Raw genomic sequence first — 23,802 nt, 5'->3', positions numbered from 1 at the left:
TATTTCTGAACAAATTTGCTGAGAAAAGCCTTAGGATCATCACAGGTCGGAAATGACTTGAAGGCACACAAAGTCTGCTAATGTCTAATTTTTTAATGGATGGTTCTTGTTTGGGCTGAGATGATATGAGATGGCCTGATTCATCAGAGAAGACTGCTTGGTAAAATTGAAGACAGCAGGAAAAGACGAAGACCACATGACAAGTGGATACACGTTTAACACCACTATAACTGCCATAGCCCAATGCTATGGAATGATGAATGATGCCATTTTAGAAGGTATTTAACTTTTTCTGCCATTTCCAGGACGCCTGACTCAACAGCAGTACGTGCGAAAAAGATGTCCTCGTGGACAACAAGTTAAACATGAGCCAACAATGTGATGCAGCACCTAAAAAAGCCAATGGAATTTTGGCTTGCATAAATAGGAGTATAATGTTTAGATCCAGGAAAATTATGCTACCCCTCTATTCTGCCTTGGTCAGACCACACCTGGAATACTGTGTCCAATTCTGGGCACCACAATGAAAGAGAGATGTTGCCAAGCTGGAATGTGTCCAGAGGAGGTCTACTAAAATAATCAAAGGCCTGGAGATCAAGCCCTATGAGGAGCAGCTTAAAAAACTGGGCATGTTTAGCTTGCAGAAAAGAAGACTGAGAGAAGTCATGATGAGGGCCATGTATATGTGAGGGGAAGTCATAGGGAGGAGGGAGCAAGCTTGTTTTCTGCTGCCCTGGAGACTAGGACATGGAACAACAGTTTTAAACTATAGGAAAGAAGAGTCTACCTGAACATTAGGAAGAACTTCCTAACTGTGAGAGCTCTTCAGCAGTGGAACTCTCTGCCTCAGAGTGTGGTGGAGGTTCCTCCTTTGGAGGCTTTTAAGCAGAGGCTGGATGGCCATCTGTCGGGAGTGCTTTGAATGCAATTTTCCTGCTTCTTGGTAGGGGTTTGGACTGGGTGGCCCATTAGGTCTCTTCCGATTCTATGATTCTATTATTCTACTGCTGGTGTCTCAGAACTCACATAATTCCATAGCACTTATCCATGGCAATTAAAGTGGTGTTAAACTGTATTAATTCAGCAGTGTAGATGAACCCTTAGTAAAGGATATCATGAGCCTGAATTTTCAAGACCATAACAGGTCTTAGAGAGTTTGCATTTACAGGGTCACCATAAGAGGAAACTGATTTGATGACAATTACATAACAATATACATGATTGTATAGAAAGTAGGAAAACTGAGATTAAAAAAGGATCAAAAAGGGAGAGAGAGGGAAAAAAACTAAAAACCAAAAACAAAGCTAAAGTGTCCATATTTATATAAAAAATAAAAATAAATAAATCTGGACAAATGGCGATATAAAAATGCAAAAGTACTTGGCAAAGAAACACACCAAAAAGCAAAAGCAAAACAGCATTAGCACTGGCATTAAACACTTCAAGTAAAATTGCTAGGTTAGAAGCAGCTGACATTGGTAATGTTCTAACAGAGAACTGCCAAAAACTGTTAAAGTTAAACTAAACAATCATTGTTGTTCCGGTACAATAGTTGGAAAATAAAATAATAATAATAATAATAATAATAATAATAATAATATAGTAGTAATAACAATACAAATAGTCAGGATTTTCTTTTAAATCAGTGAGAGTATGAAATGAGTAAGTAAATCAGCATTCATATAAATTCCATTGATTTGGTGGTTCTTCTTAGTTTTGGGCAAACAACCGGAATCAGGAATCAGAAATAAAATTCATTATAGGTAGAAACGATGTGTTAAATGCTTGGTAAAGTTCTTTTTATTGACAAACAAACCCCAGAATCACTCAGTAACCATGGACACAAGAGGCCTCTGAGATTTGTAATTTACGAAGTAACTTCTCCAAGCTCTGTGTATGATAAGCTCCTCACACATCCTGTAAAAATACTACATGGATAAGCATATAATTATACTTTTAATTGCTATGGTGCAGGTATGTTTAACATATTAATCCTATTAATTTCCATGACAGAAAGTTATGCCCACGCTTTAGTATTCAGCTGATATCAGGGATTCAGGCATGCATTGCTTTGTCTTGCTTATAAGGCCCTTATTATTATTACTAAACTTTACAGGAGGTATTTACCACACAGCAAATGGGATCCCAAAAGACATTGTACAAAGCAATGCCTTTTGAGATGAAAATTTTGTTTCATGCTGTGTTTTCATGCCTCTTTTCTTGGTACATTTTACATAGGAAGAAAATTAATGCCGGTAATTGTAATGCAGTGATCATTAATGTGTGCCTTTTATGTGGAACAATAAAAATGATAATTGAAGCGAAAGTTGGTGACAGCAGCAAAGCAAGGAATGACCAAAAGAACCTTCATAAAAGTGGATATGGAAACAGTTGCAAGAAACTTATAGAACATTATGAGAACGCCTGCTGCTAATTTAATTTCCAAGAATCTAACGGTTATACGGTCTTTACTTTTACATAATGGGTAGTTTACTGCTGAATATTAGCAAAACGGCATCCTCGTAATTGGCACAAACCTTGATCCAAATAAAATGCATGCTTCTTTAAACAGTTGTCTCACTTTTAGAAGCAAAAGCATTGGAAGATGTTCATTTTTTGTTTTTTGAAATGGAGGGCTTAATATGAATCCATGGTAGATTATTATGCTGAGTTTCATTTTTAGGCATGTTAATGTCCTTGGGTAAAGGGCATTGATCAACACAGCAGGGCATTAGCCGATATTTTAACATTAAGAGCTGTTTTAGACCTTCTGCTGAAAAAAATCCAGCTTTAGTAATAAACATTCAGACTGGAACTATTTCTGTTATCAAATCTTCCTCATAGTCATACCCACAGGGTGCATGTGTTTCCAAATACAGAATTTTTGGGGGTCAGATTCATGTTGTATGAGCCACAAAAAAGATAATGGCACAATCTAAGCAGGAATAGTTGTGATTAAGGAACAGTGAAGCTTATGGATGTTATGGAGGATGAGGGATTTCAACAATATGTAACAGAGAGGATTTTTCAAATTTGCCAGAATTGACAAGGCTTTTATTTCTGCTGCCACCAAATATGTAGGGGATTCAAACTCACTACCTCTATGAATGCTGCCACCAATGCTTTATACAGGAGTCTCTTCTAGGTTAGGATATTGAGACACACACACATGACACTTTATGTGAGGAGAAAAAAGAAATGGTTGTTTATTTGTAGTTTGAATAGTAAATATGTGTGATGGTTTTATTAACATTGAACAGTAAAGATGCTTAACAGTTTCATTAAAGGCCTATGCTTTTCTCTTCAAAGGATGTTCATATAACTTGGTTTCTGTGTAAATATGTTCCTTCACCAAGGAGACACAAATAGGATAAGTTACTTTTAAATCCACTTTTCCTGGGATTTAAATAGCAATACTCTAGACTATAGAGTTCACAAATATAATTCTCAGTCTCTCCTTTCCTGTAGACTTTGACTATATTTCCTCAAAGAGGCTTCCTTTTTAAAAACACAGTTCCCAACTGACTGAATTCCTAATTCCAACTCCTAACAGACTGATTTCCAAAGCCAACTGAAAAAGAATTTCCTGGCTCCCTGGCTCCAACTGTCACTTTGGCTCGCCCATGTCCAGTTGCTAAGTAATTTCTCATTTGCATCAGCCAATCAGATTGCACCTATTGTAATGGCTGCTTGATTGCTCCTCCCCCTTGCTTTGCTGAGCTTTTGCAAGGCCTGTAATAATGGCTACACCATCAGCCCTTCTTACAAAATGGCCACACACCAGTCCTTGTAATGTAGGCAAGATCTGTTATATTTTAGACATTCTGCTGAAAAAAATCCAGCTTTAGCAACAAACATTTAGCCTGGAACTATTGGTGTTATCAAATCTTTCTTAGAGTCATACCCACAGGGTGAATGTGTTTCCAAATACAGATTTTCTTTGGGGTCAGATTCATGTTTTATATTATTAGCAAAGCATCCTATATGAGCCACAAAAAGGTAATGGCACAATCCAAGGAGAAATAGCTGTGATTAAGGTACAATGAAGTCTAGTGATGCTGCTAATGTCCAGTATGGGCAGTACATGTTAATGTGGGATTTATGTTTGATAGTGTTTAAATGAAATTTGTGTCTTTCCTGTATTGCATACTGATTGCATCATCCAGAGTGTACTATAGTCTGGAAAGAGTTAATTACTAAGAAGCTGTGTTGACCTTGATGTGTGGCTGGAACCAGGGAGTGTCCAGACACAAGTGTCTGTACATTGCTGATTGCGTTCAGTTCTGTGTTGAGTCGAGTTCTGTCTGCCTGGAGTGAGAGTCAAGTCCTGTGTTCGTCTATTGTCTGCAAGCCTGTTTGTCTTGATTATTACTGAAGTCAGTAAAACTTTGTATATAGTTTTACTAACATCTCTGGGTGTCACTTCGTTCTGCGTTCCACTGATTCCATCCAACTACTGCTGCACTGCAAAATACTCTGACAGTACATTGGTCTGAATTGGACCCAACACTACTGTTCACACTGCCCCAAAGCCCCCAAATACTCCAGAGTAGCCCCAGTTTTGCTAAAAGCAGGGCAAAGTCAGCTTAAATGGGAAACCCATACTTACCAGAAGCTGTTATGAATCATAGAGGCAGCCAGTTCATTTGCAGTGAGTATAGGATTTTTGGTTAATGTACACCAGCCCTAAGTTTCAGTTCTGTACAGACACACATAGGAGTAATAATTCCCAAGGAACTCAGAGAAGCTTACTTGTGAGTAGATCTGTAAAGAACTGGTGCTGTTAGTTATACACTATTTTACATCAAAGGGAAATGTCTGAATGGTTCTTCTGTCAATTAGAAGCAGCGTACTCCACATTCTAAAATAGAAGCCATTTCTCCCCCTGACATTTGGACATAATTAAACATTTAAATTGAGTAATTGCACAACTGAGACAGTTAGAAGGATGGTTTGCATGCAAGCCTCTCTGGGATGATGTACTTATTATAATGCTTAGTTATAATGGGACAAAACTTGGCAGTCCTTCTGCTTTACGAAGACTACTTAGAAAGAAGCCATTTATACTCCAGATTCCACTTTAAGTGCCCTCTATGGCATTCTGGGATTTGCAATTTGCTGGGGTCATGGAGCTGCGAATATGAAATTCTCTTCCCAAAATGACGAACTCTAGGATTCCATAGGATGTTGCCACATAGTCAAAGTGAAATCATACTGCTATAATTGGTTAGTGTATAAGGATCTCAGATTGCCTGTACCAGTGAAAGATTCTTTTCTGTCAAGGATGGTGGCACGACACAGAAGGAGCTCGAGAGGACTTCTAGTATTTTCCTATCTTTTTGCCATACCTGTAAGTAAAGGTAAAGCTTTCCCCTTGACATTAAGTCTAGTCGAATCCAACTCTGGGGGATGGTGCTGATTTCTATTTCTAAGCCGAAGAGCTAGTGTTGTCCTAGGTCATGTGGCTGGCATGACTTCATGGAGTGCTTTTACCTCCCCACCAAAGCGGTAACTATTGATCTACTCACATTTGCATGTTTTTGAACTTCTAGGTTGGCAGAAGCTGGGGCTAACAATGGGAGCTCACGCTGTTCTGCAGACTTGAAGTGCCAACCTTCCAGTCAGCAAGTTGGAGCCCCTGGTGGCATAGTGGGTTAAAGCTTTGTGACTTGAAGGTTGGGTTGCTGACCTGAAGGCTGCCAGGTCACAAATCCAACCCGGGGAGAGCACGGATGAGCTCCCCCTATCAGCTCCAGCTCCATGAGGGGGCATGAGAGAAGCCTCCCACAAGGATGGTAAAAACATCAAAACATCTGGGCGTTCCCTGGGCAACGTCCTTGCAGACGGCCAATTCTCCCACTCCAGAAGCGACTTGCAGTTTCTCAAGTCGCTCCTGACATGAAAAAAAAGTCCTCAAGTTCTGCAGCTTAGTGGTTCAACCCACCGCGTCACCGTGTCCCCAATCCCGACCTCTACTTCTCACTAAATAGCAGCTACAAATATTATATTATGGGATTTTTTAAAATAAAAAAATATTTTTCAGCACTTAACTTGCAGTTCTGTAATGACACAGCAACCATCTATTTATTAGCCCAAACCACTTTGAATTTAGAAAATTTACATATCTCCAGTGTTATTTTGAAAACTTGTTTCTCAGTCTGAGCCTTTGCGGTGAATTTACAGGAATGGACACCTAACCTATTGAGTTGTTACTGTACAATATCCAGCATGGGCATAATTTCATATGTGATAGAGAGGAAATATATATATTTGCATGTGTGCTAGCTCAAGCAAGTAAACAACACGTTGGCCTCATCCTTGAGGAGCCTTAAGAATCATCCATAAGAAAGGACTAGCAAATTTAACAAATGATGTTACATACATACAACACAAAACTAATGCTTTGGAAAATTGCTTTTTGAACTACAATGTTTAGAATCACTCAACCAGTATGGAATTATAGCAATACACAAACATCCATCCAAAGATAGCAAGCACCTCTTAGTTGCTTATTTGCTTTTGTAAAAAAAGAGCTTGTTTATAGAGTGTGCTGTTATTTGTACACTGCATTTGCATTTTACGCAAAGTAACAAAAACAACATTTAAATGCAACGGGAACTGAGACATATAACCAACATGATAATCTGGGTTGCTGTGAGTTCTCCAGGCTGTATGGCCATGTTCCAGAAGCATTCTCTCCTGATGTTTCCAACGAAAGCTTCTGGAACAACATGGCCATAGAGCCCGACAAACTCACAGCAATCCAGTGATTCCGGCCATAAAAGCCTTCGATGGTAATTAGTGGAAGTGATGGAAGATTTACACTGTTGAAGAGCACAAAAGTATTACCTTTCTCACAGTGATGATACCGACTTGGTAAGTAGGATCGGTGGTGATATCAAAGACATCCAGTCCATCTCCATCAACAAAGCTGTATTTCATTTCAGCATTAATGCCTTCATCCAAGTCTTTAGCCAAAACTCGGCCGACCGTAGAGCTGACTGGAGCAGACTCCAATACACTCATCTGATAATGTTCTGGAGAAATTTGTCAATTTATGAAAAAGAAAAAAGAAATGATTGCAATAAGCAAATAGAAGAACAATTAAAACAAAATCAAGGACATGATTCCAAGGGGAGGATAAAATTAACTCAATAGGTCTAAAGGTTATTTGGACAAGAGATTACAAAAGTTACTTCTTTGGACTACAACTCTACCAACTGGCATGTCAGCTATGCTAGGAAGATGATTCTGGGAGTTGTGGTCCCAAACTATCTTTTCAAAACCCTGCACCATGCCCTAAATATATAAAGAATCTGAACGATTTACAGAGTTGAGATGATCTGGCCACCAGTGATAGTGAATCTATAGGGAATTAAGATTGGATACTTCCTAATAGGAAAATTTCCTTGTGAAAACACACACAGTCAACTTCAGTGGAGAAAAACCCAAACAAATTTAAATCTCCCTTGCTGAGTTTTAATAAGCTTTCCCGCATATCGAGGGCATATTTAAATGGTTCTCATCAAAGCAGCCGTGATTCCTGTGGCAACTTGAATGGAGAGCAAAACTGATGCATAACTGATTTGTTCTAATGACAGGCCTGGGGGAAAGACAAATCTCAAAAGTCTCCCCCCGCCCTGACCCTTATGAATACCATGCAGCTTGAATTGATTCTTTTCACTAATATCTTTTGCTGGATGATTTCTTGACTTAAGAGCCTATGCCATTTATCCTCTTCAGATGTTGGGGACAATATGATTTATTACCATAGCCTCTTGGACTTGAACAGCAGGGGAACAGGAGGGCCATATATAATTATCTTATTGAAAGGCAAAGTAAGTTAGAACAGAGGAATTGAGAGGTATTTTACATTTTAAGGGGTAGGGGATTTGGAAAAGTAGGCAAGGAGCGGATTCCCTATGGAAACCTTAAAGTCCCTAAGACAACCACATTCCCCCTCTTCAGATAAAATAGATCACAATGCAAAATGTTAAATTTAACAGAGTAGACTCTAACCCATGGAAGTCTATGCTATAGGCTCGGAGTAATCCTAAGGTGAAGCCTGCTCTACAGTCGAGAGTTTTTCTCCTTCCACAGTAATAATATTCTCTCTCTTTCTTTCCCTCTTTCCTACTACCAATTTTTATTTGTTACCTTCATCTCCTTATAGTTCAAGGTAGGACAACACAGTTAAAACACATCACTATAAAATACATAAATGAACCCTATTGGACATTCCATAACCTATTGCAAAACATAACTTAGTGCATAAGCTATTAGAACATCACTGCACCCAGTCTATGGGCACATATCCTTTTGGCAAATGTGAATCTCCATGAATATGTGGAAACCACTTTTGGAAAACCACTAGTCACAAAAAGCATTACCTTGTTAGAAGTCAACTCTTTGAACAAGTGATATTCTCAAGCATTAATATAATAGCACACAGGTAACTTCAGCTGTTAAACCAAAGAACCATGTCTGTGGACTGTCAAGGGTAAAGACATGCCGCAATAAAAATATACCGTATATACTCGAGTATAAGCCAACCCTAATATAAGCCGATGCACCTAATTTTACCAAAAAAAAACTGGGAAAACTTATTGACTCCTGTATAAGCTGAGGGTGGGAAATGCAGCAGCTGCTGGGAAATTTCAAAAATAAACATAAAAATAGATAACAATAAAATTACATTAATCGAGGCATCAGTAAATTCAATGTTTTTGAATATTTACATAAAACTGTAATTTAAGATAAGTCTGTTCAACTCTGATTAAATATTTTAACCTCCTTCAATGTAAATAAAATCACGCATCCATCCAATAATAATAAATGAGTATAAGCCGAGGGACTGAAAAACTCGGCTTATACTTAAGTATATATGGTATTTGGTTAGAATCATAGAATCATAGAATCATAGAATAGAGTTGGAAGAGACCTCATGGGCCATCCAGTCCAACCCCCTGCTAAGAAGCAGGAAATCGCATTCAAAGCACCCCCGACAGATGGCCATCCAGCCTCTGCTTAAAAGCCTCCAAAGAAGGAGCCTCCACCACGGCCCGGGGGAGAGAGTTCCATTGTCGAACAGCTCTCATAGTGAGGAAGTTCTTCCTGATGTTCAGGTGGAATCTCCTTTCCTGTAGTTTGAAGCCATTGTTCCATGTCCTCAAACTACAGGAAAGGAGATTCCACCTGAACATCAGGAAGAACTTCCTCACTGTGAGAGCTGTTCGACAGAGAATAGTTAGCAGAGAATAGTTGGTTAGCAGAGAATAGTTGTTTTTTTGCAGTTGAAGTTGCCCAAACGATATATACTCCCTTTAAACCTCTTCATTAAAATATGCACTCAGATATAAAGCAAAGTCGTCTTTGAAAAATAACATATCTTGTATTAATTCACCATACAGGCACATTTCTTAATAAAATTCAGTTACAGATAGGATATAGTTCTTCTTCTCTCTGTGTTGAGACCATAGGAGGATGATTCTGGGAGTTGTGGTCCCAAAGCTATCTTTTCAAAACCAGTCTTTATCAATAGTCCATAGTCTTTAGTATAGTTGTACTCACTGAAGTCCATAAGCAAATATTGAAGTGTCTAAACTGACTTCTCTCTGAAGTCCAAATAGCAACTTTTATGCATTCATCTCCTCTGAGGTCTGATGCAAGATATGCTCTATTGAAGTCCAAACAGATTCTTCTTCATTGAAGTCCAAACAGATACTTAATATAAAATGGAGTCTTGAGTCTGCACTTGCTCAGTATAATCACATGTCTATAACTCCTCCCACGCCAAAGAGTCAAACTGGCAAATCAATATACATATATAATACAGGTTACCAAATATACAGATTGACAAATAAATAAATAGTGGCTTGGGAGGTTGCTATTTCCAACACCCCCACACATAGGCAAATTACATATATTAAAATACGTAGTACAAACTCAGTCCAGATGTGGTTTTAGTCAGTGGCTAAATGGTTAGTGCAGATGTGACCTTATTCTGCCAGATCCTTCAAAAAATAAGCTAAAATACATTTAATAGAACAGATGGCATATTCTGTATACCAATTAGATTTGCCTATGCATTCTTCCGCTCTCACTCTTGCCATCACTGGACCTTGGGAACTTTTTAGGGCGTTGATTCATCTTTTTGCTATTCTGTGCCAGACCCATTAGTGGTGGTGCATCATACAGAGAGAACTCAATGAGTTGCTTTTTGAAAACAATACATCCTTATTTACTTATTGCTATGTCAAAGAATGTTATTTATCATTGTTACTGGTTACAGTGACAAACTTCCACTAACTTCATTGCATTACATGCTACATTACTTTTCATTACATTTTGTGGGAAAAAGCATCAGTAAGAGATAGGCAACAACATGGAGAAATTCCACTCGGAATACCACTGGCTGATACTTACTCTGTGGAAATCTAGGTGGGTTGTCGTTTACATCAGAGAGACTGATATTGACAATAGTTGTCCCAGCTAATCCTCCCAGCTGCCCTCCCATATCTTTGGCCTGGATTATAACTTCGTAATATTCTTTTGCTTCTCTGTCCATATTCATTAATGCCGTTCTAATTAAGCCTGTGAAAATGAAAGGGAGAAATAAGGAACCAGAAAAGACATTTAATGAGAGAGGCCAGAGGCCGGAACTTTATGAAAGTTTGTTCAGAAATGCTTCCTTTTCATAATGAAAAATAAGAATAAATCTTCCTGGCTTGGATGGCAGTGCAAAACCCCACTGATGTCATTTTTGAGTCACTGAAGAAACTGCTGTGAAAGGTCCTCCCCATAGATTAGTGAAAAAATAACCTCATACCCATTGATTAGTACAGAGGATTTTAGTAGGAAAGAGACAACAGTATATTCATTTCTTAGATATTTAATACCATAAATTCAGAAAATCTGAATAAATTGGGAGAATTTTATGCTGAGCCATATGGATGCACTTATGCTTTTGAAGATTATTTTCAGTCATACAAATAGAGGGTGGGAAGAAAAAATAGAAACAACCTTTAACAGTGACTGGTAGTGACTATATTTGACATGTCATTTCACATTTTCTTCAATATTTAAAAATACTCATTGAGGCTTTGGTAATAAAAATGACCCCAGTTCTCTTTTTATTGCCTAAATGCAATGAAGACACTAAATCCCATTGGATCTTAGAAATTAAGCAGGGTCAGCCTTGGTTAATTTTCAGCTGAGTTAATCACCAATGACTATCAGGTGCTGTAGTCTAGATTTCAGAGGAAGGAACTGTCAAAACCACCTTAGAGTATTCTTTGGCTAAGAAAACCATGTGAAATTCATGGACATCATAAATTAACAGGCTAATTGAAGATTCCACAGCGTTGCTTCCAAAAAAACCCTGCAAATCTCTTGGGAAGAAAGGCGGACAAATGTAAATGTGATGGAAGAAGCAAAGACCACCAGCATTGAAGCAATGCTCCTATGCCATCAACTCTGCTGGATTGGCCACATTGTCCAAATGCCTGGTCACCATCTCCCAAAGCAGTTACTATACACTCAACTCAAGAAAGGAAAATGGAATGTTGATGGACAGGAAAAGAGATTTGAAGATGGGCTTAAAGCTAACCTTAAAAACTGTGGCATAGACACCAAGAACTGGGAAGCCCTGGCCATTGAGCGTTCTCACTGTAGGTCAGCTGTGACCAGCAGTGCTGTAGAGTTTGAAGAGGCACGAATGGAGGGCGAAAGGTAGAAATGTGCCAAGACAAAGGCACATCAAGCCAACTGTGACCGGGACCACCTTCCACCTAGAAACCAATGTCCTCACTGTGGAAGAACATGCGGGTCAAGAATAGGGCTCCACAGTCACCAGCGTATCCACCGCCAAGACACTACACCTGGAAGGCCATCATACTCGTATAATGAGGGATCACTTAAGTAAAGTAAGTACTTGAAGACACACACTCCTCCTGACTAAAATAGATTCATAGAATCCAATTAGATTTATTTACTTGTTGAGTCACTATTCAAAAAATTTGTAAATGGTCTACTCTAGTTGAAACTAACCAGCAGAATGCCAGCCAAATTTATTTTGAATCAGGAACAATTCAATCTATTTGTTTGTTTAAGGGTAGCAGATTAACTACTAGCAAGAAATATTTAATTAGTGTACAGCCCCACTCTGAGATCATATTACTAACAGGCAGCTATCTTTTGTGCTCTTGATGTGAAAAGTATATATTGGATGCTCTAAGCCAATTATAGTATACTAGCTTTGCCTGGCCACGCGTTGCTGTGGCTTATGGGAATCCATTGTTGAGCAGGTGGAATAGCAGTGAATAGCCTTGCAGTCTCAAAGCCTGGCCGTTTTCTGGAGTAGCAGGAGCTTTTTGTTGTATGAACGTAGAGGCATCAATGAGGGGTTGTGCTGCCAAGTTTAGTGTTTCTGGGATGTGTAGTTTTGTTGTTTTGTCCTAGGCCGAAATTTCATTACCCTTTTATATATATAGATTATTGCCAGATCCAAGAAAAAGTTATGGGTGGATGCACAAGGTATTATGTAAGCCAAAGAAACCAGTGTCTTCTATCATAGTTTGCTCCTCCTTTAAAATGTAGACCACTGTGTACAGTTAACCCAACTCCCAAGAATTTGGAAAACTTACTTTTTAGGCTACAATTTTCAGAATTGCTTAGAAAGCATGGTTATTGGTTGTAGGATTCTGGGATCTATAGTCCAAAAATATAATCTCCAAACTCCACAATTAACAACAGTGATTCGATCTGTGCTAAAATGGCAGAGCAAATATTGTGGAAATGTGAAGATACACATATTTATAGAATAAGAGGCAAGATTTCTTCTTTACTACTTAACATTGAGGATCAGTGAAATCAAATTTCCTTTTCCACAGGATTTACTAGAAGAGAACATAAGGTGGCAGTAAGGTTTCTCTGATGAAGCCTGGTATGATCTTCCAGGTAAAAATGCTGCTTTTGCTGAATGTTGTTTAGAAGAATGGGAACTTAGGTCCAAACCTGTGTGGACTTTCTGGTAATACTTTATGATTTCACTTTCTGTCTCCTGCTCCCAGAATCTTAGTGCAAAAGATTTCCTCCTTCCTTTAATTCTTTCTATATCAGGTTCCATCCCAGAGTCAACTGTTTTCCTGATGCACTTTATCTCATTCCTCAGTTGAGAATAACCTCATTGTTTTCCCACTACATGCAGCACTTTATCCATCTACCTCACCCATGGGTTTTACAATTTCCACACCTCATACTTTGGCCCAGCTCGCCCTCGATTAAATTTTGTACTATTTTTATATTCTGTTTTATTATGCCACTGTTATTAAGTTTTGTTTTACTATGTTGATGTATCATTATTTTACTGTATGCTGTTGTGTGTCTTATATGTATTTTATTTTGTTTTACTGTAATTGTTTGGGCTTGGCCGCATGTTAGCTGCCCTGAGTCCCTTCGGGGAAATGAAGGCGGGGTACAAAAATAAAATTTATTATCATTATTTTATTATGACACAGCAAACAAGATAGACATGCTGGATTTCGTATCACAAAATCACAAGTCAAACACTTCCCAAGTGTCTAGGACTGTGTGATGTATTTTCGGATGATGCGTGCAGATCCCAGTAGGGTGGCCTTTTGCAGTTGGCAGATCGTGATTTTGTCAATGTCTATTGTTTCCAAATGCCGGCTGAGATCTTTTGGCACGGCACCCAATGTGCACATCTCCACCGGGATCACCTGCACTGGTTTCTGCCAGAGTCTTTGAAGTTCAATCTTGAGGTCCTGATAGCGGCTGAGGTTTTCCTGTTGTTTTTCGTCAATCCAACTGTCACCTGGGATGGCGACATCAATGATCCAAACCTTTTCCACAACTGTGATGTCTGGTGTGTTGTGTTCCAGAACTTTGTCAGTCTGGATTCAGAAGTCCCACAGTATCTTTGTGTGCTCATTTTCCAATACTTTTTCAGGTTTGTGATCCTACCAGTTCTTTACTGCTGGCAGGTGGTACTTGAGGCATAAGTTCCAATGAATCATTTGGGCTTCTGTTTGTAGTCTGTCTGTGCGATTTTCTTACAGCAGCTGAGGATGTGATCAATAGTTTTGTCGGTTTCCTTGCACAGTCTGCATTTTGGGTCATCAGCTGATTTTTCACTTGGGAAGTGTTCAATTTGTGATTTTGTGATACGAAATCCAGCATATCTATCTTGTTTGCTGTGTCATACAACGTCGTTGTGTCAATAATAATAATAATACTAGCGCTGTTGTGGGTCTTCTCTACCACAAATGTATGTGGGAGATTGAAGAGTCCATGGTTCATTCAAACTTTGGTTGCCTTCTTCTTCTTCTTCTTCTTTTTTTGCAAGAAGCTTCACTTTTCCAGGGACAGTTAGGGCCTTCTTAACACACGCCATCAGAATCGCAGTGATTTGTAGTGAATCACAGTGAATCGTGGCGATTTCGGAGGCCTCCATCCAGGGGAAGTGAGGACTATTGTGTGCCACAGGCTGTTTTTTGATGCTGACAGGGTTTTTGTGACAATTCCAAGATGGAGCTGCCCCAGAAGTACTTTTACTGAGTGTGATAGGAGCCAGCAGGCTCCATGGTGAAAGGACAAAAAAGCCATTGCCACCACCGAATTTTGAAGAGATCCTAGGAAAATGTCCACAAAAAACACTGTGCATGCCAAAGATGCACTTTCCCATGTCAATGGGAAAATTATGAAAACTATTTTTCCCAAATTGGGAGAATGTAATTGTTGAAGTGCTATCATCCCTGCTCTGCTTATTGTTGATTATTATATTTGAGATCCATTATTTATCCAAGGAGCTTTTGAGTCATGATTTAGCCTCCCATCAATCATATGAGGTAGCTTATTCCACTATGAGTAACATTAGCTCACTCTTACAGCTGAGCAGGATCTGAATCTATATCTATGCTCAACATTATAGCCCATTTGCTTCTCTAGAAATGTTCTTGTCATCTCCTCTTTAATATGAAATATATCTATTATTTGCTTCTTTGGAAATAAATTACTTGTAGAGGTGATTTATACTCTAATTTCATGTTCAGGGCAACCTTACACATGATTGAAAAGCAATGCTTCATGCACATAATTCTGATTTTCTGGAGCCTTGTCAGTTTAGATTATAACCAGTTTTATAGTTCTGAGAGCGAGCACGGTGCAGTGGTTTGAGTATTGGACTAGGAATTTGGGAGAATTTCTGCTCACCCATGAAAGCTCCCTGGGTGACCTTGGGCAAGTCATACTCTCAGCTTTGGAGGAAGGCAACAGCAAATCCCTTCTGATCCAATCTTGCCAAGAAACTCTCATGACAGGTCTGCCAAAGAGCTGGCATAAGTCAAAACGAACTTGAGGGCACACAGCAACAAGAACAACAAATGGTTCTGAAGCTGTACTTGTAGTAGGTTTCATTGAGATTGTCAGTTAGAGTTGAGATCTTAGAGTATGTGTGGAAATCATTCAGCCCTCCAGATGTTCTTAAATTACAGTTCTCAGCAGTCTTAGCCCAAAGTAAGGTATGATGATATTTATAGTTCAGTAACAGCTGGAGAGCTACACGATGCCCATCTTTTACTGGAGACTGATAAGGCCAATTGCATTGTACTGATTCTATTTCACAGTCTTTGATGTCATTGGCCATGAAAACATATTATAGCTACTGCTTCTGCTAGTGCACATCACAGCATAGCACACTAATCCTGCATTTGCCACATTTCCCAACACCTGCTCTGCCATATTCATATATTTCCTTTAGCCTCCATTTTCCTTCAGCAGGTTTGTTCTCCTAGAGTTCAATGAAATGTGCTCACTGAAGTTAATACAGTAGAGTCTCACTTATCCAACACTCACTTATCTAACATTCTGGATTATCCAACACATTTTTGTAGTCAATGTTTTCAATGCATTGTGATATTTTGATGCTAAATTCGTAACTACAGTAATTACAACATAACATTACTGTGTATTGAACTACTTTTTCTGTCAAATTTGTTGTACAACATGATGTTTTGGTGCTTAATTGGTAAAATCATAACCTAATTTGATGTTTAATAGGCATTTCCTTAATCCCTCCTTATTATCCAAGATATTCACTTATCCAAGCTTCTGCCGGCCCGTTTAGCTTGGATAAGAGACTCTACTGTAGTTCTTTTTCTTTGATTTCAACCATCCCAGATTTGTTGCTGGAGCAAACACACCATTTCTCATTTGTCCTTTTTTCATACTTATTTATTGAAAGTACTTGGCTTGAAAAATAATGCGAGGCATAGTCACTGATGACTGGGATTTCTGAAGATGAAGTCTATGCCGCATAAGGCATGAAAGCTAATGGGAAATGTCACATTCTCAGCTGATTTTTCTCTTCAATGAAATTACCTGTTCTGGAGTCCACGGAGAAATATGGCTGTCCTTGGAGAATACTGTAGACGACCCTGGCACTGTTCCCATAGGTAGGATCGTCAGCATCTGTAGCTGTCACTTGGATAACAGAGGTGCCTGGCAAAAAACAGCGTAGAACCTTGTTAGATTTGTAGCCACGGAGAAAGGACACAGATCTACCTAGGTTCACTGAATTATAAATGTTCTGCTCACAGAACATTTGCTTAGAAGCCTGTTCTCTTTCCAATGCTCGAGGGATTTTTTTACACATACACCTCATTAACACTAATGGGAGCACCAGGCACAAATCCATCAGACATCAGCGGGACAGTAAATAATCTGTAAATAAAACACAACTTGGTGTGCATGTGGAACTCCTTTGCAAGAGTCTGTCTATCCTGCAAATTTTGTGGTGTAACAATGTATTTTAAAAAAGCATGCTACTGAATAAAAATAGTGCAAAATTATACAATGCAGCACAGCAGTGCAGATTTTGACGAGAAGGAGAAAGGTACCTGAACTCCTAATAACCATCTCTCTTTTCCTTCCCCACCCACATGAAACACATCTTTTGTTATGTAAGCATCAAATTATGAATAGAGTAGATTTTCAATTACAGCTGGGAGATTAAACTTGTTCTATTGAAGTTCAAATTGAACTTACTGTAAACCATAGCTACTCATTTTGTCATGTTCAAAATGTGAGAAAGTTGTGGGGTAATATTTGGAGGGGGAAACCCTTGGTATGTGGCTATAAATTGTAGTTTTGAGAACTGCTTTACTTTTTATTTGCCTATTTGTTCTAGACCGTGACATATATTTTTATGCATGAATGCTGATATTCGACCCCTGTAGGCTCCTGCAATTTCATTGGACGAGGTTCTGTCAGATTCAAGTACCATTAATTAAGAACAGAGTTAAACATATGTTCCATTTTCTCTCCTTTAGACTTACAGGAATTAAAAGTACTTAACACTGGCTGTATTGCATAATATCGCGCTGCAGTGATGAATGGATTTTTACAAACTTAATATTTCATTTTGTAAAATGAATCTTTGCAAATTTAGTATTTATCATTGTAAAATGTATCTTGGCAAAATTAGGAACAGAAGGGACATGGAAATACACACAAATTATACATACACAGAAAGAAAAGTCATCAGTCAGGTTTTACTGTATACATTATACACTGTATAACCCGTGGTTCTATAACTTAAATTGATATACATGTTTTGGGATTAATAGAACAATCACTCAGGTATCATTCCAAACAGCTTTTAGGCATAGGTTTGGATGGATGGGGGAAGAGCAACAACAAAGTGAAAGATGGAGGAAAATGGGATTACAGCATAAAATAATATATATCTTCTTGACTATTTATACTATTAAAAGCATCAAAAGGAAAGTTAAGAAAATAGGAAGCATTAAGGTGGAACTGGAGCCCCGGTGGCAAAGTGCGTTAAAGCACTGAGCTGGAGATTGAAAGGTCCCAGGTTCAAATCCTGGGAGTGGAGTGAACTCCCACTGTTAGCTCCAGCTTCTGCCAACCTAGCAGTTTGAAAACATGCCAATGTGAGTAGATCAATAGGTACCGCTCCGGCGGGAAGGTAACAGTGCTCCATGCAGTCATGCCGGCAACATGATCTTGGAGGTGTCTACGGACAACGCCGGTTCTTCGGCTTAGAAATGGAGATGAGCACCAACCCCTCCCCCCCCCCCCCCCACCGTCAGACATGACTGGACTTAACGTCAGGGGAAACCTTTACCTTTTAAGGTGGAACTATAACTAGGTAACTTATCTGCCTCTTTGTATTATAACATCTTAAATGGGAACAGCATTTAAAAGGAGGAGGACAGGATTTCAATACTGCTTCATAACCTACAAAGTATGTGGAGAATACATCTGGTGGCACTGCTGGCATTACAAAACGACCAGTGGATTTTTTATCCTATAAACTTTCCCAGGTTTAAGGTGCTTTTATAAACGATTGTTGGCTTTCCCTGATCTATGGCTAGTCAAAGACTCTTTTAGCGCCTGGCGTAAAACCGGCTGAGGCTCCTGAACGATGCAATTTTCACCAGATCATAATGGCTCCCAAGGGTTCACTAAAGAGCCTGGAAATCAACAACATACAAGGCTGGCTGCCACAATTCCTTGGGGTCTCATCCTTGTGAATCTTTGCATTCTGTAATGGACCCATGGATGAAACATTGCCTGAGCACTTCAGTGTCATTTTGTGGTTACCGAGTACAGCAGGCATGCACAATGTCTATGGACATCATCACATGGTCCAGAAACCAGGGGACAGTGGGGGAAACTGTGGGGCAGCACCCAGCTTTGGTTGATCATGGCCTGCCATCCCATTATGCTTCCCAGCTGTCCCCAGCTTCCTCCCGTGCTGTCCCTGACTTCTTCAATGAGGATACGGTCGTCGTTGTCGTCTCACTCATTCAGTCATTTTCGACTCTTCGTGACCTCATGGACCAGTCCACGCCAGAAATTCCTGTCAGCCGTCACTGCCCCCAGTTCCTTCAAGGTCGAGCCAGTCACTTCAAGGATACTGTCCATCCATCTCGCCCTTGGTCTGCCTCTCTTCCTTTTCCCTTCCATTTTCCCCAGCATCATGATATTCTCCAAGCTTTCCTGTCTTCTCATGATGTGGCCAAAATACTTCAACTTTGCCTCTACTATCCTTCCCTCCAGTGAGCAGTTGGGCATTATTTCCTGGAGGATGGACTGGTTGGATCTTCTTGCGGTCCAAGGCACTCTCAGGATTTTCCTCCAGCACCAAAGTTCAAAAGCATCTATCTTCCTCCGCTCAGCCTTCCTTATGGTCCAGCTCTTGCAGCCATAGGTTACTATGGTAGTCACCCATATCCTCAGGGCTCCCTCTTAGCATGCTGCTGGGATGGAGTCCAATGGAGCCTTGTCGAAAGTAGCCCTGCGTTATTTAATGGGATTCGGCAGACTTTGTTCTGGCAGTGGACTAGCAGCATGCTAGGACTTGGAAAACCCCTGTCTGATTAGTTTGTATGCCTACCCATGTGTGCTGATCCCTTAGGCTTCATTTTTACATTATCTGCTTAAAACTACAGAACGCTGTGCATAAGTGTGTTATGAGGAGTTGTAAAGCATCTCCCTGCAGATGCTTTATTATATTCAAGGCTGACCCTACTATTAGGCAGAGAAAGGTGACTGAATTTCCAACCTGAACCACCAGATGTGGTGGACTGAATTTCTAACCTGAGCCACACAGATGTTACCCACTGTTCAGAGGACCAAATTGTGTATGCCCATGAAAATCACTTGCTATCATAGGAGTGGGATAAAGTACTATATTGCCACTATTATTGGAAATTGTTTATGTCATAAAAGAACCAGATGTTATGATCTTAGTCCTGATTAGTACTGTGGCACAGGCTGGTGAGCAGCCAGCTGCAACAAATTATTCTGACCAAGAGGTCATGAGTTCGAGGCCAGCTTGGAGCCTGCGTTTGTCTCTGTCTTTGTTCTATGTTAAGGCATTGAATGTTTGCCTTATATGTGTAATGTGATCCGCCCTGAGTCCCTTCGGGGTGAGAAGGGCGGAATATAAATACTGTAAATAAATAAATAAATAAATAAATAAATAATACTTGGATGGAAGGCCACCAAGAATACAGGGTGCTTTGACTGTATTTTACAGGAAGTGACAAAAGCATTTCTGAGCTACCTTGCTTAAGAAAATCCAATGAAACTCATGGGGCAGCCATAAGTTGGCAGGTGACTTCAAGACACACATACACAATTATGCAACTTTGTGGACTGACCTCCTGTTTCCATACTGATAGCCATTAATCCTAATATTGTGTTAGAATTTTAGCATCACACACCCATGTATTGTTTCCTTGATTCCCTCTTCTTTATATGCAATGCTAGGGCAGAGCAAATTAAATAAATCAACTAAAAACGTTCCCCCGTAGGATTCTTGTTCTGTTTGCCCATCCAAAATCTAAATTCCAATGCTAATTTCAATTCTCCCTTATGTATTGCTTTTGTGAAGGAATTCATCAAAGCCAAAATCTTTTTCTATTGTGCATATTGATTTGCTCTCTATAAATCAAAAGTGTGTCCTTAAAGCCCCTCTTACCCACTGGTGACATTTCTGGTACTGAAGCAACATACGGTCCATCCAGAAACTTTGGTTCATTGTCATTGATATCTTGGATTTTGATGATAAATTCAGATTCTGGTTCCATTGGCCTTCCTGTCCGTCTGTCCAAGGCCTGAGCCCTTAGTGTATACTGGGACCTTTCTTCTCTGTCTAGTCTTTGTATGGCATGGATGTCCCCAGTTGTATCATCGATGGTAAACACAACGCCTGCTCCTTCTCCTGAAAGAATATATTTGATTGATCCATCTCCTCTGTCCATATCAGAATGGAGCTGCAAAAATTAAAATAAACAAATTTAAAACACCCAGATATAGTTGAGATACATACAATAATCTTATTAGAGACTATAATAATCATTGCATTGCTTGATATCAAGAGAGCATAAAAAATATTTCCAACAAGACTTCTTGGGATGAATATTCAAAACATAGTATGCCACAATGCAATCTTGGGAAAGCAACTAACTCCCAAAATCCTGCAACCAGTAAGACATAACCATTAGCCCTGGATTTGAAGTGTGTGTGTGTGTGTGTGTGTGTGTGTGTATATATATATATATATATATATATATATATATATATATATATAAAAGGGTAATGAAATTTCGGCCTAGGACAAAACAACAAAACTACACATCCCAGAAACACTAAACTTGGCAGCACAACCCCTCATCCATGCCTCTACGTTCATACAACAAAAAGAAAAGAAAAATAAAGTCCTAATTAGAGGGAGAGGAATAATTGTTTTTAGCCAGTTGCTGCCAGTTAAAAGGCTAAGCTCCGCCCACTTGGTCTCCTAGCAACCCACTCAGCCCAGGGGACAGGCAGAGTTAAGCCTCACTTAGGGCTTTTCCACACTGCCTATAAAATACAGATTATCTGATTTTAACTGGATTATATGGCAGTGCAGACTCAAGGCCCTTCCACACAGCTATATAACCCATTTATAATCTAATATTATCTGCTTTGAACTGGATTATCTTGACTCCACACTGCCATATAATCCACTTCAGTATGCATTTTATACAGCTGAGTAGAAGGGGCCTCATATAATCCAGTTCTAAGCAGATAATATAAGATACTTTATTTCCCATGCCACCATACTTCGCCACAGCAACGAGTGGCCGGGCACAGCTAGTATGTGTGTGTGTGTGTGTGTGTGTGTGTGTGTGTGTGTGTGTGTATATATATATATATATATATATATATATATATATATATAGTTCAAAACCAAAGTTTTTCTAAGCTCTGGCAACAACTAGAAGGCCCTCTCCACAGGATGGATGAAAACATTTTCCAGGGAATATTAAATATCTCTTGTTTGCAACTGTTTTGTTTAGTCTGTTCAATTTCTGTTTTATTTAGAGTGTGAGCAATTTTTTTCTGCTCACTTCTCCTAATAGGCACGCTTTGTAAGCAATTTCCTGTAATATCTAAGCAAGAACACGTTAACGCATTTAAAAAAATTATAGACAATAAATAAGATTATTGGGAGACTTCTATTTTCCATACAAAAAGCAATGGCTTCTTTGCATACTCTATGACTCTCCAACCTGCAGATTAATATTTCATTATTAACATCAGATTAAATCTAAAGTAGGAAAACAGCCATACGGTATTGAAAAGATTTCATAAAAAATGACTATGGGAGAAAGAGAAAATTGCGCTTCAGAAATGTGCAAGTTCCAAAGTAACCATTGTAAAAGGGTAAGCCAAGGTAACCAGTTGGGAACATTTGAATATATACACCAACACAGCTGCTACAGATGATAATGCATCCCAGAATATTAAAGGGAATTAGTGAATTAACGCACTGCATGGCAGCTAATTAGTTCTGAGTTGCCATTGATAATTTGGGAGGCAACACAACACAGACAAGCAAAATGCGATATCAATTATCTTTTACAAAAGGCAAGAAGAATAATTCAATTAGTTACAAGTCTGCTAAACACCTTTGCCTTATGAAATGATTGAAAATATTAAGAGCAAAATCACCCGAGGCTTCATCGAATGGCTTAGAGAGGCACAAGCAACAACAGTGGGGATACATTTAGGAAGAGCTCTTTGCTGTGAAAACCTGCTTGTTTTTCTTTACTTTGTATGAAAGGGTGGGAAAAAATGAAAAATGAAGAGAACAGAAACACCTCCCAGCCAAAGCTTGCACATTTTTATTCAGATGTAAAATCTGCTGAAGAAAATGGGATTTGATACCTGGTAAATATATTTTTAGGACTGCAGCTGTAGTTCCCTAGTAGAACAAAACATTAATCACCCATTAGAAAACTTCATTGAAACATGTGCCTTTCCTGCTGTACTGCAGTAACTCTCTAGGCCATGTGTGGTATACTGGTTAGAATACTGCACAATGGAAGGAGAAACTGAAATCAACATTCTCTGTAATGGCCATTCTTTTTCTCTCTGACTAACTTACCACAGGAACCATATATAGTTTCCCCCAATTCACTGGGGTTGGGGACATAAATCCACCATAAATAAAGAAATTGCTATTTTTTTTACATGAGATAACACTTCTGTTGGAGTTTCACGTTCTTCCAACATGATTCTATGGTTGACTTCCATTGGAAATGGACCAAAGATATGTACTAGAGAGAGGTTCTCTCTAGAAATATCTAGGCTCCCCAAACAAAGGCCTGTGGACTGGATGTGGCCTCCAAGGTCATTTACCTGGCCCGCACCCTAAACCTTAAACTTAGGGTCTCCCTAAGTCAGAAATGACTTGAAGGCACACAACAATACCAATCCTAATCAACTTGACGATCTCAACAGGCAAAAGCAGGCCCATACTTCCTAATGATATACTGGTAAGTTTATGTTTGGTTAAAATTATTCTTCATTTTAAATATTGTATTGTTCTTTCATTTTTTGCACTACAAATAAGATATGTACAGTGTGTATTTGTTCATGTTATTTTCAAACCATAGTCTAACCCCCCAGTCTGAAGGACTATGAGCCGGTCTTCGGCTTTAAAAGTTTGAGGTCCTTCAACGTGACCAAAAGACATTGACTAACTATTGAGTCACACTAGAGGACCTAGAAATTCTTAGAGAGAAATTATAATCAAATCCGTGAATAATCAAGTCCACAAAAGTAAAAACCACAAATTTGGAGGGATGACTACATACCTCCCTGAGGTTGAACATAAAGGTAATACATAAATGCAAGAACAGACACACATTAGAGTGTCACATCAAGTGGCTGCTTCAAATATCTCACTTCCAAAGAAGAAAG

General features: G+C 39.1%; 1 protein-coding gene across 3 annotated transcripts in view; it reads right to left on the bottom strand.

Moving 5' to 3' along the window:
• cdh20 (cadherin 20) overlaps nucleotides 1–23,802 on the bottom strand; it is a 282,549-nt gene that overhangs the window by 42,017 nt on the left and 216,730 nt on the right. For all 3 annotated transcript variants that reach the window (XM_062977643.1, XM_062977645.1, XM_062977644.1), the window contains 4 exons: nucleotides 20,531–20,825; nucleotides 16,399–16,518; nucleotides 10,426–10,593; nucleotides 6,850–7,037 (listed from right to left, as the gene is read on the bottom strand). In XM_062977643.1, the coding sequence (XP_062833713.1) occupies nucleotides 6,850–7,037; nucleotides 10,426–10,593; nucleotides 16,399–16,518; nucleotides 20,531–20,825 (771 nt within the window). The remainder of the gene's footprint in view (nucleotides 1–6,849; nucleotides 7,038–10,425; nucleotides 10,594–16,398; nucleotides 16,519–20,530; nucleotides 20,826–23,802) is intronic.

This window comes from Anolis carolinensis, chromosome 4 (assembly GCF_035594765.1).
Source record: "Anolis carolinensis isolate JA03-04 chromosome 4, rAnoCar3.1.pri, whole genome shotgun sequence".
Classification (NCBI taxonomy): Eukaryota; Metazoa; Chordata; class Lepidosauria; order Squamata; family Dactyloidae; genus Anolis; species Anolis carolinensis.
The sequence above is the reverse complement of the archived record's forward strand: the minus strand, read 5'-3'. Positions and strand labels throughout refer to the sequence as shown.